The sequence below is a fragment of the Olea europaea genome, chromosome 15, assembly GCF_002742605.1.
Source record: "Olea europaea var. sylvestris chromosome 15, O_europaea_v1, whole genome shotgun sequence".
NCBI classification, from domain to species: Eukaryota; Viridiplantae; Streptophyta; class Magnoliopsida; order Lamiales; family Oleaceae; genus Olea; species Olea europaea.
In genome coordinates, this window is record NC_036251.1 from 8,399,517 (window position 1) to 8,417,567 (window position 18,051).

Here is an 18,051-nt window from a genome sequence, read left to right on the forward strand (position 1 = left end):
CTTTTTTCTTTCCTGACTGATTTTTCTTTTTGAATCAAATTAAATAAGCATAATTTGACTTTGTAACAGTGACGTAGAGGGACGTTCTTCTATTATGCTTCAGCCTTCGAGTGCTACAACCTCGAAAGGTTGGGGACCTTAGTGTTTGTTTGGTAGGTTGGATACCTAATTAAAAAACTTGCCAAAGGTTGAGGATGAAGTTTTATTATTATTATTTATTTATTTATTTATTTTTTTGGGGAATAATCGACTGGATCATCTGAAACATTACTAAACACATATAAATAGCTCCAATTCGCCCCGAAATTTATTCAAATCTCCATTTTCACTTTTTCAAGTAAACAAACCATTGCTTCCCCTGCAATTCTTGTTGATCTGATCTGACATTGTGATAAATTTCTGATCCGGGAGGTGAGAAACGGAATTGTCAGCGACGATGGCGAGGGTGAGTTCAGGCCTCGCTTACCCGGACCGATTCTATGCGGCGGCAGACTACGCCGGCTTCGGTGGATCCCCAAACTCTTCTGCTAAAGGCGTCAGCTCCAAGTTTTCAAACGATGCCGCTCTTTTACTCTATGCCCTTTACCAGCAAGTCAGCTCCTTTTTTGTTTTCACCTTTTTTCAACATGCATGATTTGTAATTAATGAAATTCGTAAAATTGGGTTGATCTGCTATTGCATTTTTCGGAATTATGGTTTTTGCTGTTGGAAATTTATGTGCTTTATTAGGAAATGGGTTTTTGATCGTTTCAAGCCATTTTTTTTTAATGTGCTACTTAATTTCGACTGATATATAATTGTTATTTAATTATCAAGTTGATGATCTTGATCGTCATTTGTATACCAGAAAATATCATTGATGTGTTGTGATAATAATCAACTTGAATCATCTCCTTCTATTAGAATATATTTCTTTACTATTGCATTTCTACATGAAGTTCTGTTGTGTTTTTCTAACACTGACTAGGCTCAATCTAATAGATCATTTTTTGATTGAAATTATTATTATTGAATCGTAGTCTCTGCAACAGAGCTGATTGGGTATATTAATATGAAATGGTGTTTCCATTTATTGAATTCACTTGGAATTTTTTTCCCCCCCCCCCCCCCCCCCCCCAATTTTGTTGCTTTTTAAAGAGCTAGAGATCCAACCCAAAAAAAAAAAAAAAAAAAAAAAAGAAAAAAAGAAGAAGTGAAATCTATTGTTTTTGGTTAGATCTGTCTCTTCAAAAAATGTTTGAATTTTCAAGATTGTGATGCATAAATTATAATTGCTGTACAATAGGAATTATTTACCCTTCCATCATCTTAAGAAGCAGCTAAAAGAGAGCTACTAATAGGATGATAAGTTAAGCTCAGCCATGCCATTGATTTTCTTTTCCCGTTTGTGAGATTTATATACCAAATATGATTAGATTTTTTCATGCAATGAATGATAAGACACTTACCCTTTTTTTCTTGGTTGCAGGCAACTGTTGGGCCTTGTAACATTCCTAAGCCTAGAGGTTGGAGTCCTGTTGAACAAAGTAAATGGACAAGGTCTGTCATACTTGAACTGTATTCTCTTGCTTGCATTGGTTGAGTAATTCACTTACAAATTTGATATTGATTTTATCACCGAATCCATTTTTAGGCATTCTTGATATCTAACATGCCAATGGTTTTCTTGATCATTTTCATGTGATAACTATAAACACATTCGAATTTGGAATAGTGTAATTTTAACTTGTGAGGCAAAAGTATTTATAGAAAGAAAATATTTTTCATATGCATAAGAGGAACCATTGCAGATACACTGCAAAATGTTGGAAATGTGTTGACCAATGATCACTTTCATGTTTCCAAGATTTCCATGTTGTGTGAATAAAACTGGCTATTGAAAATGGATCGCAGAACATGAAATTTTGAGACGGTTTAGCGAGTAAAGATCTCCGTTTGTGAAATATTGTTCTGGTTGTTACCAGAAGAATAATGGTGTAGGGATGAAATTTTTGGAGAAATTGAGAACAGGTTCTAAGATTTGGAAGGTATTGCAAATAGTTTGAAGTCAGGTTAATTAGCTGTCCAGATGTTTATTTATTGAGGATGAATGTGAAATATTATATTTGAGTCACTTACCGAGGATAGGAAATGAAATGAGATGACAGCTGGTTAAATATATTTAGCCTTTTCGTATGTATCTTTCTGCTTCGACAATGAGTGACTTAAGAATACCTACTCATTTGGTGTAAGGTTGTGTTTGTTAGCACACTGTTTATGTAATTGGAAAAGTTGATAAATGAAATGGTTATCAATATACATTAAAAAAAATAAGTTTATAAAAACGATATCTGAAGGTAAAACTCAGTATAAAAAAGGTTGCAGCTTTAGCTAATAGAAAATACAAAATCAAAAATCCCTGAAGGCCAGGGGTGAAATAGTAGAAGACAGTAGCATTTTATTCATAAAAAAATTTCCCTTAAGTAATATTTGAGTTGATAATATCTCTCATTTGAAGAAAATTTGCTTAAAAAGTGTCACTTGGCTCGTGTCATCATTTGGTATTGGTGATGTATTATTTTATTATGAATGAGAGAGAGACTGAATCATTTTTGGGGCTTACTTCATTGTAATTGTCGCATGGGGAGTATATACATATTTTGTTGCATACAACTGTCACTTTCTAATGCTGGCAACAGAAGGAGCAAGAAGAAAATATGAAGTAACATTATTTGGAAGGATACAAGGTTTTAAACTAATTTAATAGCCCTAAGAAACCTTTAGTGCAGTTTCAATTGCAAAGCTGGGACACTCCTCCTTGGGTGGAATGTAGGTCTCCGAAATTTATGGGACAGTCACACTCATTGGAGACATATTAAACACTCTGGGACATGTCCAACACACCACAAGGAGTGTCCTATTCTTTTATATAAACGCGTTTTAAATTTTCAATACATGAGGGACATTCCCTGACATGGATTAGTGACCCACCCTTGAGTGAATTTTAATCTACAAGTTTCTTTTGAAATGACATAAGATTGCCACACTCCCTTCCTCTTGCACACTTATAAGTCAATCTTCATTCGACTTGGAGCTGCATCTTGGGAATCCTTTTTCTTAGTATTGGGTTGGAGTGAAGTGGCTATTGTTCCATACTCCTGGAAAATCGATTATTTTTGAAGTTTCATGTTGAATTTAATTTTACATGCTTTGGCGGTTCCTGAATTTTCTATGCAAAATATCTGAGTATTGCTGTTGATTGCTTGTCTAGCTGGAGTGGACTTGGAAATATGGCTTCCACAGAGGCTATGCGTCTCTTTGTTAAAATATTAGAGGTCAGATCGAAGTTAGTTATATTATATCTTATTACAGTGTTACTTAATAAAACCATAACATCCCAGGTGTGTCATTTCTCTGGACAGGAAGAAGATCCAGGATGGTATTCAAGAGCATCGCACTTTGTCTCAGAGCCCATGGTAGATGTTGAAATGCATGTGCGTTTGCCTTTCCACAACCTCTCTATTCTTCTTTTCTTGTTCTTACTTTTCTCAAGAGTCTGTAATATTTCTAAAGTTATGTTGATGTATTTTGTCACCATGAAAATTTCATATAAGCAGGTGAAACCTGCTGTCATGAGTGGATTTTGTTGCAAATAATAAATCTCAATGACATAAGAGTTCTTGGCAGTTTTTTTCAAGTTGATCAAAATTGTTCAACATGGCCTATTAAAATAACAGAGTAATTTTGCACTTTTTTCCCTCACTTGAAGGAAAATTAAAGATGTTATTATGGAGGTGCAGTGGGCATTTAGGCTGTACCCCTCTTATACAACTACAAAGGCTTGCGTTCCATTTCTTATAGCTATGGATTGCAGGTTTCTTTATCAGTAATGAGAAAATTGTAAAGAGACATGAACTTTACATCTCTACTTTTCTCAAATAATACTCTAGACTGGTGAATGTAATTTTGCAATGATTGAGTGAATTGGTTGGTGATTTAAGATCCTGAACCCCATCTGGGTATTGCAATTAGACAAGGGTATTTTATAGGTACTGTCTGAAACATATTCACGGATGAAATGGCATTGGGTGATGGGAATGTGTTTTTACTTCGATATATTTAGGTTGACTATTTTAATTTCTTCCAACTTCTAGTGGCGAATCTGAGTTTCTTCATATTCTTTAAGGAGTAACTGCTAGTTGTATCGTTATTAGCTACTCAAATGACACAGGTGTGTGAAATGAATCTTGAGAAGGGTTCATTGAACATCGATACTCCCTATTATTTATCTTCCAATGAACTTTGAATAAAGAGATGTTCTAATGTAATGGTCAGGATTAATGTGCATATGATGAATGTAGTAGTACGATACATGTGTGAATGTTAAATAGCATGCTCCCACTATTAGGAGTCTTAGACTGTATTTTAAAAGACAGTTGACTCTTTGCATATTAAGTTATGACTATGGTTACTTGAGAGGTATTATCCTTCTCTTGACAACTCTATAGCTCTTTTGTGGTTGTGTTCCTAGCTCTGAATCCCTTGTATTCCTTTGATTGTTGATAACCGTATCCCTCGGGGTACACTACCTGGGTGATAAACTATTTAACCTTCCGTCAATATATTTCCTTCAATCTTCTTAACCCAGTGTCAAGTTAGATCTCTTGGCAGATGTTTTTTTGATCTACATATTTTTGATGAGATTTGCAATTGACTTGTCATCTTCTTGATTATATGATCTATTTTTAATGCTACATGAGTGTGTGTTTGACTTCCTCCAGTACTCCATCATCTTCACCCGACATCTCCGTTTTTCTGTTTGTTGGGACCAAAAGAAACTTACTTTGGTCATTTAAAGCATCAAGGTGCTTCATCTGCATCTTTCGTGCTATGAAAGAAAAGTGACTTAAAGCCAATGGGTTGAATAGTAGATATCTTTCTTTAACTTCTGCATAATTTCCAGCATGAGCGTTTGAATCTTCTTTCCCCTGATTTTCAATTCATCTGCTGATTCAGCACAATCCCAAAGTTGAGCCGGTTGCTGAGAATGGACACACTAAGTCTACGCTTGCTGAAAATGATTATCTTTCAGAAACTCAGGATAAAGATGTTTTGTCTGAAGGCCTTGGTGTAGTTAATATCTATGACCAGTGGGTTGCACCCCCAGTGTCTGGCACACTTCCAAAAGCTCGATATGAGGTATTGGTCTTTAATTCTTCTCTTTCTCCTTACTATATTTTATTTCTTGTTTGTTGTCTTTTTCAATTTCTAAACAAAGGTTGATTAAATATGACAGCATGGAGCTGCAGTAATTGATGATAAGATGTATGTATTTGGTGGAAACCACAATGGGCGTTACCTAAATGATCTCCAGGTAACTGAATTATGATTGTTATTTATATATCACTTGTGCTTGTGTTAAGTATCATAGTATGTAGACTGTCATTCATCAGATAGGTCGTGTCTCTATTTCTGGTACATGTCACGTAAGTATTTATCACAACCCACTCTTTGGATGAGTCCTACCCTAGTGTGGAATAGTACCTTTGAAGTCAAGAAACAATACTTTACCATGCTCAAACCAACTAGTTTCAACCCACTAGCAGCATTTTGTACATATAAACTCTCATGAATTTCCCAAATGGTATTTATCAATATATCCAACTCAAAAATACAACTTATAAGTGACTCAACAATGTTAATTAAAGTACGACTGAACTTGCTTGTTGCAAAAGAGTAGTGCAAAAGAATTATTATCTACTTAAACCAACAAGATTTTGCATCCTAAGATCCACATTGAGACATATAAGACTTGTTGAACTCATTATCCAGAAATGTAGGAGAGAAATATGCTGCTTGAGTCAAATGAGATTAACTGATTGCAACAGCCTGGATAATACACTTATCTATACATAAATAGTATTTCATCTATGCAATTTATACCCGTGATATGAGCTTAAGGTACAATATTGAGGGCATACAAGTAATGCAGATAATTAAGGGGAATATCCAATTGCAAAAATTTATTTCCAAATATGGACGGAGAAATCAAGGGTAACAAGCTGGCATTCTCAGTTTCAATTACAAAAAGTTAAACAGGTATGACACTGCAAATGAGCTCCATTCTCAACATAAATTCATTGACTAACTCAAACTGTAAGAATTGGCCCCAACTACTGATGGGCATAAAAGCAGCCACAATGATTGCCACAAGTGCTGATGAGCTCAAATACGATACCTGCAGAAGTTGCCCCAACAACTGATTTGCATAATAACATCCATATTAACTATCCATTAAATCATAAAGTTATATTGTCCCTGTTAAATCCCCTCCATCTCATTTCTTTCTTATGCATATACCACTTAAAATTTAGTTATAATTAAGCCCTTGTTTGGCTCATGTTTACAAAAGGTTTTTATTTTTTTATTTTTTCATGTCATTTTTATTTTCTCAGACATTCCGGGGGACTCACAATTGCAATTTGCTAGTTCTCATAAACCTGTGAAATTGAAGATCCAAATTAAAAATCATCCAACATTACAGAATGTCACAGAAACAGTTCTGACTGTGACTTTAAATGCTTAAGTTGTTTTCTTTGAGGACCTATGTTCTTACTTGGTGTCCTATGTTCTCCAATGATAACATTGTTGATGTTGACAATCTCATTTGTTATACTGATTACTGCCGGTGCTTTACTTAATCCTATATTTCTTCTCTTTTAGCTTGCTGTAACAGCGGTTTGTAATTCTTTTCCTTCATGCAAGCATATAGGTTCTGGATTTGAGAAATTGGACGTGGGCCAAAGTGAACATTCAATTAGGGAACGAGGGCCCAATAACTTCCTGTGCTGGACATTCTTTGGTTAGTTTAAGTGCTAGGTTATTGGATGAAAAGCGTCGTGATTGCCGTAACTACTTTCTACATTATTATAATTACACAATCAAGTATGTGATGGAAATTCTAAATGTATACTTTGTTAGAATCACTTGTTTGTCTTATCTTTTTGTCTTGTAGATACCATGGGGTGGAAATAAGCTTCTTTCTGTAGCTGGACACGCAAAGGATCCTCCTGAAACTTTACAAGGTTCAAGTTGTACCTCATAAAAATGTTGTGTAAACATTTAGTTTAAAAATTCTCCAAAATGTTATTTTGAATTTGCATCACATTGAAAATGTGAAGAAAGTCTCTACATTGATGCTATTGCATTTCAGAAGTGAAATCTGACATGAAACATATAAATGGCTTCTATGTCTATTTCATAGCATAAGCGTATAGAGAATTCTGGTTGTTGGGATGGATTTTATTAGTTGAAGGTAAACAGCAATATGCTATTACTGTTGCTAGATTCTATTTGCTGTTACTCTTTAGATGTTGAGAACATTGGATTATCTTGATGTCATAAGTTTCTGAGACAGAAATACTATGGGGTTTTTTACTTTCTTCAAATTATTTTTCTGATAATTCTCAATGCCTTGCTTTTATAATAACAGTGAAGGAGTTTGATCTGCAAACTTGTACATGGTCAACCTTGAAGACTTGTGGAAAGCCTCCGGTAAATATGTGATAGTTTCTTCCAATAATCTTTAATTTTTCTTGCTTTGTGATTTGAGTTTAGACTTCATTCTCTTTATATTTCTTGTGGATAAACATTTAATGATGTGACCATGGAACTATTCTCTTGTAACAACAGACAACCTTCCATGCAGACTATCCTAATTGCTAAGATATCAGAATGAAAAACTTGAAGCCTTAACACTTATTTAAAATCTGAATCAACCTAGAAACTTCCAGTCAGTCAGTTATCTGATTGTGCTTTTATGGATTTAAAATTATCTGGACGAAAGAAAATCATTCAGAATTTATGATGGAAAATTTTCTCATACTTGCTCATGCCTTTTAGGTTTCTCGTGGAGGGCAGTCAGTGACCCTTGTAGGCTCAATCCTAGTCATATTTGGTGGACAAGATGCAAAGAGATCTCATTTGAATGACCTGCATATTTTGGACTTAGAGAGCATGACCTGGGATGAAATGGACACGTTGTAAGATTTTATTTTACATTTTTGATTTTTTTTACAGGAAATTCGAGAACCACAGCCCAATGGTTTGCATACTTTTTGCACATTTTGAAGACCAAATGAGAACAACAGAGCAGATCAGAGAATTGTTTTATATGACTTTATATATTTGGTTTAATGCTGCGGCCACTAATCATATAGAAGATTTGCCTAAGTTCATGTGTTTTTTCTTGTTTTAATTGATAATACACCTCCTATGTATTATTCTTTGATTAATAAAATTACCTGATTACTTATAAAAAAAGGGAAAAAGTACATTTTGCACATTTTGACACGATGAATGTTGAGGAACTTTCCGAGCCACTGAGCAACTAATTATCTGGACAGTTTCATATTCCTCTTTTACCCATCAAACATGTTCAATCTGACTTGTGTAAAAAACATACTGATTCCTGGTTTAATACAACGGTGTGCATGATTACCATGGATGCACGTTGGTGCTGGAAAAGCAATGTAGAATAGTAAACTGATGCTTTTTGAAACAATTCTTCTCATTTGACCAGTAAGAATTTGGTGTGAATATATTCATTCCTCCATACAATAATTTCATGAATGTTTTAGTTCTTCATAATCTCCAAAATTGTTGTAGGGGAGTGCCACCTTCTCCAAGGTCTGATCATGCTGCTGCTGTACACGCAGAGCGTTACCTTCTTATCTTTGGTGGAGGTTCACATGCTACTTGCTTCAATGATCTGCATGTTTTTGATTTGCAAACTGTGAGATAAAATTCCATTCTGTTAGTTGCTTGCTCATAATCCATTAACTTCACGACTTTTAAAATGTATAATTTTCATTTTATATTTCTGTGACTCTGTCACGTTCTGATCCTATAGATGGAATGGTCTAGACCTATACAGCAGGGTGAGATACCAAGTCCTCGTGCTGGCCATGCTAGTGTTACAATTGGAGAAAATTGGTTCATTGTCGGTGGTGGTGATAATAAGAGTGGTATGTGTTTGATACCTTTTTTTTTTGGTAGTAGAGAATAATGTGCTTCTTGCCCAATCTTCTTGTTTCTTACATGTTTACACTTGTGCAGGAGTTTCTGAAACTGTTGTCCTCAACATGTCCACACTGGTTTGGTCTGTCGTAACAAGTGTCCAAAGGGGTGCTCCTCTTGCTAGTGAGGTATTTGATGATGTAGAAAATTTAATCTTTGACACTTGAAATTGTTGTACTGAACATGATGTGTGAGCGGTCAATTCATGCATAATGGTCATATGTATTTGTATACGAAACCATGTTGTCATCAGCGCACAAGGAAGATTATTCTGTGTTTTTATGCACTTAACGGCCAGTCTATATCAACCTGTGAAGTAGATATACCTTTTGTTTTAATATAGGGATCGAGTTTGGTCTTGAGTTCCTTCAGTGGTGAAGATATCCTGGTTTCATTTGGAGGATATAATGGGAGGTACAACAACGAGGTCTGTGCCGCCCTCAGATGTTCTCTGGTTTTTGTTTGTAAAGGGTCTCCATTGTTAATTTCTTCAGCATGGTTTTGCTTTCTGCTAATAGGTCAATATACTTAAACCAAGTCATAAATCAACTCTGCAATCAAAGCTGATGGGGACATCAGTTCCTGATAGCATAGCAGCTGTTCAGAATGCTACAAATGCTACCAGAGACGTGGAGTCTGAGCTTGAGACAGATCAAGAAGGAAAAATAAGGGAAATTATTATGGACAATGCTGATTCAGAGCCAATGGTACGTGTCATTGCAAGATTATTCACTAGGATCTACTGCTAGGGTTGTACCATTGTTTTTCATCATCCTTGTTATCATGTTAAGCACATACATGATACTCCCTCCGTCCCATAAAGATAGTCCTATTTTCCTTTTTACTCTATCCCAAATTATAGTCTTGTTTCTTATTTGAGAGTAGTTAATATATTAGTTTTCTAATATGCCCATATTTAATAAGCTTTGTTATTACAAACATATAGTTTAATTACCTTCAATATTGATTGCATTAGTGTAGGGGTATATTAGGGAAAATGATAGTAAAATTTATTATTTCAACTTATTAATCAAAATTTCTTAGCCCCCGTTTGGCCCCCCATTAATTTTGATTATACGGGGGGAGGCTGATGGTTTTTATTTTTTTTATTTCTTTTTTCTTTTTTTTTGGAAAAATGGATGGTTGTAAAATAATGAAAAATTTTCGATTTACGTGTAATATTATTTTATTGAAAATTATATGGTTGAAAATAGGAGAGAGAAAAATTTAATTTAATTTGATGATATGTAATGGGGGCCAAATGGGGCTTAATCTGTGTGGAAAAAAAAAAAAAGAAATAGAACTATTTTTATGGGATGGAGGAAGTATTTACTATTACCTATGCTGAGTGGAACTGAACTGATGATACACTTATATTATAAGTTCTGAGACGTTTTATTCAAGTTATAAACAATCCATGGAAATCCAGAGTCTCCAACAACTGGCATTCATAATTTTGGAGTTGATACAAAGTCTAGAGATGCTTATTTTTTTTTTCACTTCTATGCATAATTTCATTAGAAATTCAAATATTTTATAGCCATTGTTTGGCTCCCATTAAATTAAAATTCATTTTTTTCTCTCTTCTTATCAACTACATATTCTCTCATAAAATAATATTACACATAAATCTAAAAACTTTTCTTTCTTTTTTAACCACACATTCTTCAAAAAATTACTATTCCCCTCATTATAATTTGGAAAAATGGAGCTCAAACGGGGGCATAATTTTCTCTACTTCAAATTATTATTTTCTCCAATGTGGAGAAGCATGCTCAATAGGTAACCTTTTTCTTTTTGTGAAATAGATGTTATTTGCAGTCTGTTTTACTATTTCTTGTTATCTTTATATTTTGATGAATGAAGGCAAATCAGCTTTTCTTTCTTCATCCTATTTATGTTGCTGACTATGGTAATAATTTCCATTTGGTATTAACACATTCATTAATTCCTCTTTGTTAGTTGCAAAAGCTGTGTAGTATTTCGGGTCCCTAAAAGGTTGCCTGGTCCTTGAGTTTTCTTTAGAACACTGCTAACTATTAAGTTTACTTGTTTTAAGTTTTATTAAAAGATTAAACAAATTAACACAGTACGATTTTTCAAAAGATTGACAGCCTGACTTTATACTATAGCGAACAATAACAGTGGGACAGAGGGAGTGTGTACGCCATCCACCCCTCCTTGCTGCAGAAACCTCTCCATCAAAGAAATTTAACTCGCAGTTCTCTTTGTATCCCAGATCAAAAAGGTTGGAGAAACCCATGATCATCTCTTAACCACCCTTAAGGCAGAAAAGGAAGAACTAGAATTGTCACTCAATAAGGAGAAAATGCAAACCCTTGATCTAAAGCAAGAATTAATGGAAGCAGAGACTCGCAACACTGACCTATATAAGGTAAAATCTCCTGCTATTTCCTTGTTTTGTTGTCCTGGTGGAGTGTGGGCTTGATTAATCCCTACTGAACATAGATAAATATTGAGTCAATTTGATTTGAATATCCTGTATAACAACAATTTCAACTCATCAAGCAGTGCATCTTTACTAATGTGGTGAAAGTTAGTATAATTACACTTAATAATTGAGATTACATAGGGTTATATAGGCAACTGTTAGCCTCTTCTAGGAAACTCCCTATTGTGTCTATGAGAATGACAACCTCTATTGTTCTATCTGGTTATAATTCTAGGGTCATTGACAACCTAAATATTTATATCATCTAAAAAATATAGGGCAAAATACATTAAAGGAAAGGTACAAAATTAATACAAATTAATGAGAATGGGATTTCTCAGTATTAATTATGATTACATTCCCCCTAAATTTGGCACAAAACTGTTATACTTGTCCTACTTCCTTAAATCCTTTGAGGATGTATCTAGAAGCAATACAATGAATATACATCTTACTGCTTCATAGCTTCTCTCATAAAGTGTTGGTCAATCTCCACACTTTTTGTTCAATAACGGCGGACAAGATTGTGTGCAATAATTATGGAGATTAAATGCATAGACGATATTGGGTCTAGAATTAGAGATATAATCATCGTTCTGAAAAGTAGGAGATACTTCTCTCAGTTTTAGGATCTCTACAGTATCTCCCGACTTGTTATTATCTTTCAATAAAACTATCTATAATTTGAAATCCTAGCATACTCGTTTCCAGCAAGTGAAGGCTATACTTTTGTTTTTTGAATAAGAAACAGAATACCAATTCTTTACAAGTCTTTGACCTCAATGTGACTTAAAAAATGTTGCCATACCCTGTCAATTTCTTTTTTGTCATTACAGGTTTCAATGATGTCATCCAAGTGAACAATTAGAGAGGATAGGTTTTTCCTCATTGTATAGACTTAAAATGGAGTGTATACATTTGAATTTCCGATTAGTTAGATGACAGATTTAAATGGATGAGGATTGGTATGTTGGAACAAGGGGTTCAATAATGAAGGATTCTTGGTACGAGGGGCTTGGGTAGAGTGCAAGACTCATTCATTTGGTTATGATGATAATGAATTTTCTGATTCATTTGAGAGCAATGACTCGATTAGTTTGGGTAACACATATTGAGCATCCATGTGTTCGTTTGAATTCTCCTCTTCAAGATAGATATGTGAGATATGTAGTTGATATTTAACAAGGATAATATACTTAGAGGGTGTTTGGGAACCATTTTTATGTAAAAATGCATTTTGGACTAGTAAATTGATGGGAAATGTGTGGCTGAAAAATAAAGAAATTTTTTTGATTTACGTGTGATATTATTTTAATGAAGAATGTGTGGTTGAAAAGAAAAGAGAGAAAAATGCATTCTGAAAAAAAATGGATACCAAACGGGGCCATAATATCATAGAATTTATTGTAGGATGATGAAACCATTTGTGCTATTTTTAATTGGTGAGTAACCAAGGAACACATATGGAAGAACTCAAGGCTCAAGTTCTGATCTATTTTTGGATAAAGAAATGCGGCTAATAATGAATTATAGAGATTGCAAACGGATATAGACAGCTGTTAGTCTATTCTACGAAACTTTCTATCCTGTAGCCTAATTTTTGGGTCAATTATCCTCTACTTATTTTCTCTAAGGATAGTTCTCAGGTCAAGGACCACCCACATATTGACAGATTACTACAACTAAGGCAGAAAAAATAGAAAGATGTATAATCAATCTTCTGTGTGGGTTTCAGTTTATATATTATTTGATTTTGGCAGAATTTCAACTGCATTGTCTAGATTTAATCTTGTTTGGGAGTTTAGTTGATTGTACTTGATTGCTATAATAAATATTATATAGGCAAAACATATATGTTTATATCCTGAAATTTCTCTTGGAGTTGTCTTATTCAAATTTCCTAAAAGCGAGAAAGGTGGCTCTCAATTGTGCGAGAGCTCTATACCTATAAATTATAATGGCACAGTAGCATCTTACAAATTAAATATATAGCTTGTTATTGAAACTAAATGTGCAGATTTCACTTGTGTATTATATATGCTGTAACGTTAAATGTTATTTTCTTTCCTAAACAAAAATTGCTTGTTTAGACCATTGTGATTATTTTGATTGGAAAGCAAACATAATTTTGCAGGAACTCCAATCTGTGCGAGGCCAACTTGCTGCTGAACAGTCCAGATGTTTTAAACTTGAGGTATCTTTCGTTGCAGAATTTTGTGCTAATTTGCCATTTGCATGCTCATATAATTTCTTGGTAAACTTTGGCAGTCGAGTGTTGGAATTTACTCGACTAATAACCTTATAAATCAATGAGTGAAAAGTTGAAACCGTGAATTGTGCCTTAAGCCTTTACAATATCATGGACCTGTGCGGGTTGTTCTGGCTTGTGATTAGAATAATGAATGTGCTGTTGTGAAGGAAAATTACTAAGGTGCTTGTTCTTTATTCACTAGAGGCTCGGGTTTTACTTAACATAACGACTCCATTTTCCGAACAAAATTATGGCTTGGTCAAGTTGTCTATTTTCGATTGCTAATTCTCACTGCTTGAAATTACAGGTTGATGTTGCAGAGTTTCGACAGAAGCTGCAAATGTTGGACACCTTACAAAAGGAACTTGAACTCCTCAGGCGCCAGAAGGCCGCCTCAGAACAAGCTGCTTTAAATGCCAAACAAAGGCAGAATGGAGGAGGCGGCGGCGTGTGGGGGTGGCTTGCTGGTACGCCTCCCACGCAAAATGTGAATGATTCGTGATATGGGTATGGGTTTCAATAGTTAGTTTTCGATAAATTACATTTTTTTTTCATTTTTTTATTATGATTTCTTTTAGAAATCTAATAAGACCATATAAAGTTTCTTAGCTGGAGAAAATATATTCATGTGTGCAATAGTTTTTGAGTCGGAAGGTTGATATTAATCATTTAGTATAAATATTAAAGAATGTCTGTTGTAGAAAACAAAATTACAATTTATTGAAGAAAAAAACAACCTCAAACCATTTTCATCCACTCTTTTGAATTATTCTACTGAATTTATAAGTAATAATATATTAATTTTAACCAAAGAAAATGTTGAACACTCTTGAATTGTGTTACTGCTCGAGAAAATCATTTGTTCGATTTATTAAGCCCTTGTCTGGGAGTGATTTTTTACAATATTTTAATCCAATTTTTGTTTGTTGGAAAGGTGTGGATCCTGTTTGTGCTGTAGTTATTCATCATGAAACAAATTACAAGAAACGTCCTTTTCCGAAGAAGAAAAAGAATGAATTAAATGTTAAAGGATCACATTGGTCATTTTACTTGATTCGGTCAATAATAATAGCATTATATAACAGTATAAAATTTGCTGAAAATCGCTTCCAGGCTAAATATATGAAAATAACTTTTTCAGAAGGGTTACTTTTCCAAAATGGCCGTTAGGCAATTTACATACCGACAATACCCTCCATTTAAATATTACATAACAAGGCATCATAATATATAACTTTTTTTATTTTAGTTCTTAAAATTAAAATATTGGTTGAAACTTGATAATTTTTATTTGATTTTTTTGATTAATATTTTTATTTGTTTTATTTGATTTTTGTTCGCTCTAAGTAGCCCCCCTTTATTGGTATTAGAACCATAGAGATCATGAAAATTAAAATAAAGAAAATAGATAATTATTGGTGTTTAGAAGAAGAAAAAGGTAGTTATATATTTTTAAAACCTATTCAAAATAAATTAAAAATAATAACTTTGACAATAATTAAAGAACTTTATAAAGAAATAAAGGAACAAATATTAGAAAAATTAATAAAAAAAACTAAAAGATATATATACATATGAAAAAATTATTAATATATATGAACATGAAGAAAATAATTTATATTATAAAAAAAATATGAGTACAATTGATAATACACATAAAAAATTGAATAAATTACTTTTAAAAATGGATAAAATACAAGAAGAAATAAGAAATATAATGTTAATACCTGAAGGAATGCGAATATCAAAAACAGCCAATTAATAAAATTAAAATGTGAAAAACTAAGATTTGAGAGCAAATATTTTACTATAGTAAAAGAAGAATTAGTAGATCCAGAAACAGTTGAGAGAAGATTTAGAAAAATAATAGATAAAAAAGAAGATAAAAGATGTAAATTAACCTACGAGTTAGAAATAAGAAAAAATTAAGATGTCAATAAGTGAATATATGAAAATATTAAAATCATTAATAAAAATGTTAATAAATGATGTACAAGATATGAGAGATGAAGTAAAAGAAACAAGAAATGATATAAATATATTAAAAAGAGAAATTAGAAAATTAAAAGAAAACAATAAGAATAAAGAAAAAAAAACTTATAGAAAAAGAGATGACTCGAATAGAAAAGAAACATGTAGAAAAAGAAAATATAGTAATTGAAACAGGAAGTATGGATGATGAGTTTAGAAAAAATATATTACCAAAAATACTTGAAGAAGAAGAAGAATTTAGAGAAAAATCATTAGAAAAATTAAAAGTAGAAGAAAAAGAAGATGAGTGAAGAATTAGATTTGCTAATAGAAAATTTTAATCAATTAAGCTTAACAGATATAAGGGAATACCAAATTTTAATGAATACTGAAGGAGGACCTAATCCAGCAGGAACCTCTAAACAAGAATTACATGACACAAATGAAAGCTATGTACCTATATATAATAAACCATATAAACAATTCTATGATAAAGTAAGAGATAGACAACCACCTAAAGGAAATAAATATAAAGGTAGGTTTGAATTAAATGATAATTATGATAAATCAATTAATCATGGAGGAACAAAACTAGATTTGAACTGCAAAATAGATACTAAAAATGCCTTATTAACTTGAGCATATTCAATGATATTATTTTTTTTATATAACAAAGATGACACATAGGAAAATACTGAAAGAAGAATAGATTTTTTAATAGCATCCTTTGAAGGAGATGTTAGAAATTGATAGGAAAGAATAAGAAATAATACAAAAACATTAATAAAAAAATGTACAAACATAAATAATCAAATCAGATAGACAAGGTATAGAAAAATTAGTAAAATATATTTCAGATAAGTTTCTAGAAGAAAATTAGATAAAAAATGTTGAAAAATCAATAAGAGAAAAAGATAATGTTAGAGTAAAATTAATAAACTTGACAATATGTGATATGAGTAAAACTAAAGAATATACTTGTGAATTTAAAAATTACTATTATGTTCAATTTTATAGTAATGAAAATCAAGAAGTATATCAAGACATGTATTATAATAAGTTACCAGATTCATGGAGAATATATTTTAAAATAGAATTTGAAAAATATGTTAGAGATAATACTGGAATACCTAGAACTTTAGATTCAAGAATAAAATTTTTATTTGAAAGACTTGCACATATATTTCAAAAAAGATAATTAATGAAAAAATTAGGAAAATTAACCAAAATATGTTGTGAAGATATGGAAAATCCTGTGCAATGGGGATGTAATTGTAACTCCCCGACCTGCATGGACGGAAACGTCACTCAACCATTGTACCTTAGCCGTAAAGTTAGTTCAATATATTTTTAGTATAAGGTATAAAGATTATATTTTAGAATTTAATTAAAAAAATTTCTTTCTTTTTATTTAAACAATAATCCAATTCTAAAAGAAAATAATTTCAAAAATGTTTTTAGAATGGGTTGCATGCATGTCACGACTATTAACGTGAATTTTGGCAAAACTTAAAAAGTAATGTTGCTGTTCCATTTTTTTTGTTTTGGTCTCCAACAGTAATTGTCTAAAAAAATTGGTTTTCATAGCTATCGACCTTGAAACTTCATCAAATTTTAATGTAAAGTAGTAAACTCCTTATAATATGACATAGTCAAAAATTAGTTTCCGTCGACATTATATGGGGTATTAAAATATTTTTCAAAACTCAGTAGCGACCCAATTGAAAGGTAACTGGTGCAATTCACTTAAAATGGCATATAAAATTCCACCGATGTCAAAACCACATGATTTCAAATTTATTCAGTAGCTAATCTAAAAGACTATCAAATCCAATTGGTTTCATCCAAAAATTTCAAGTAACGAGTGAGTTATGAATTTTTGAAAACAAGGGTAGAAGTTGAAAAACAGAGACAGCACCCAGCACAATTTACTTTATGTGACATATAACATTTTACCGATATTAGATTGACATGATTCCAATTTTATTCAGTATCTGACTTGTTAGGCTATCCAATCCAATTGGTTTCATATAAAAATATCAAATAACGAAAGAGTTATGATATTTTAAAGATGAGGCAGAAACTAAGTTTCTGAAGAGACATCAAGACTTTAAGTCGCTAACTTTTTTTTATATACGATAATTTGTAAATTTATTCCTATGACGCATATCTACTTTCAAACATAATTTATTCATAACGAGTGTTCGTAAAATAGATCCACACAATATTCATAGGAATTAAATTTAAAGAAAGTGTAAACATCTCAAAATCAACTAAAAATGTAAATCACCAGCTTCTCCATGACATGTTGCATCATTCT

At 32.5% G+C, this 18,051-nt stretch overlaps 1 protein-coding gene across 3 annotated transcripts; it reads left to right on the forward strand.

Moving 5' to 3' along the window:
• The first annotated feature begins 270 nt into the window (after window positions 1–270).
• On the forward strand, window positions 271–14,516 carry LOC111410044 (acyl-CoA-binding domain-containing protein 4-like). Of its 3 annotated transcripts, none has more exons than XM_023040201.1 (18): window positions 273–592; window positions 1,469–1,539; window positions 3,251–3,314; window positions 3,402–3,473; window positions 4,996–5,178; window positions 5,276–5,353; window positions 6,752–6,841; window positions 6,995–7,064; window positions 7,439–7,533; window positions 7,882–8,021; window positions 8,647–8,773; window positions 8,891–9,005; window positions 9,097–9,185; window positions 9,401–9,484; window positions 9,576–9,764; window positions 11,297–11,452; window positions 13,644–13,703; window positions 14,068–14,516. In XM_023040201.1, the coding sequence occupies exons 1-18, from the start codon at window positions 437–439 to the stop codon at window positions 14,260–14,262; spliced, it is 2,034 nt and encodes a 677-aa protein (XP_022895969.1). In that variant the 5' UTR covers window positions 273–436; the 3' UTR covers window positions 14,263–14,516. The 3 variants fall into 3 exon arrangements, with proteins under 3 accessions (XP_022895971.1, XP_022895969.1, XP_022895970.1); XM_023040202.1 differs by having other exon boundaries at window positions 274–592; window positions 7,472–7,533; XM_023040203.1 differs by lacking the exon at window positions 11,297–11,452 and having other exon boundaries at window positions 271–592.
• Window positions 14,517–18,051: the final 3,535 nt, after the last annotated feature.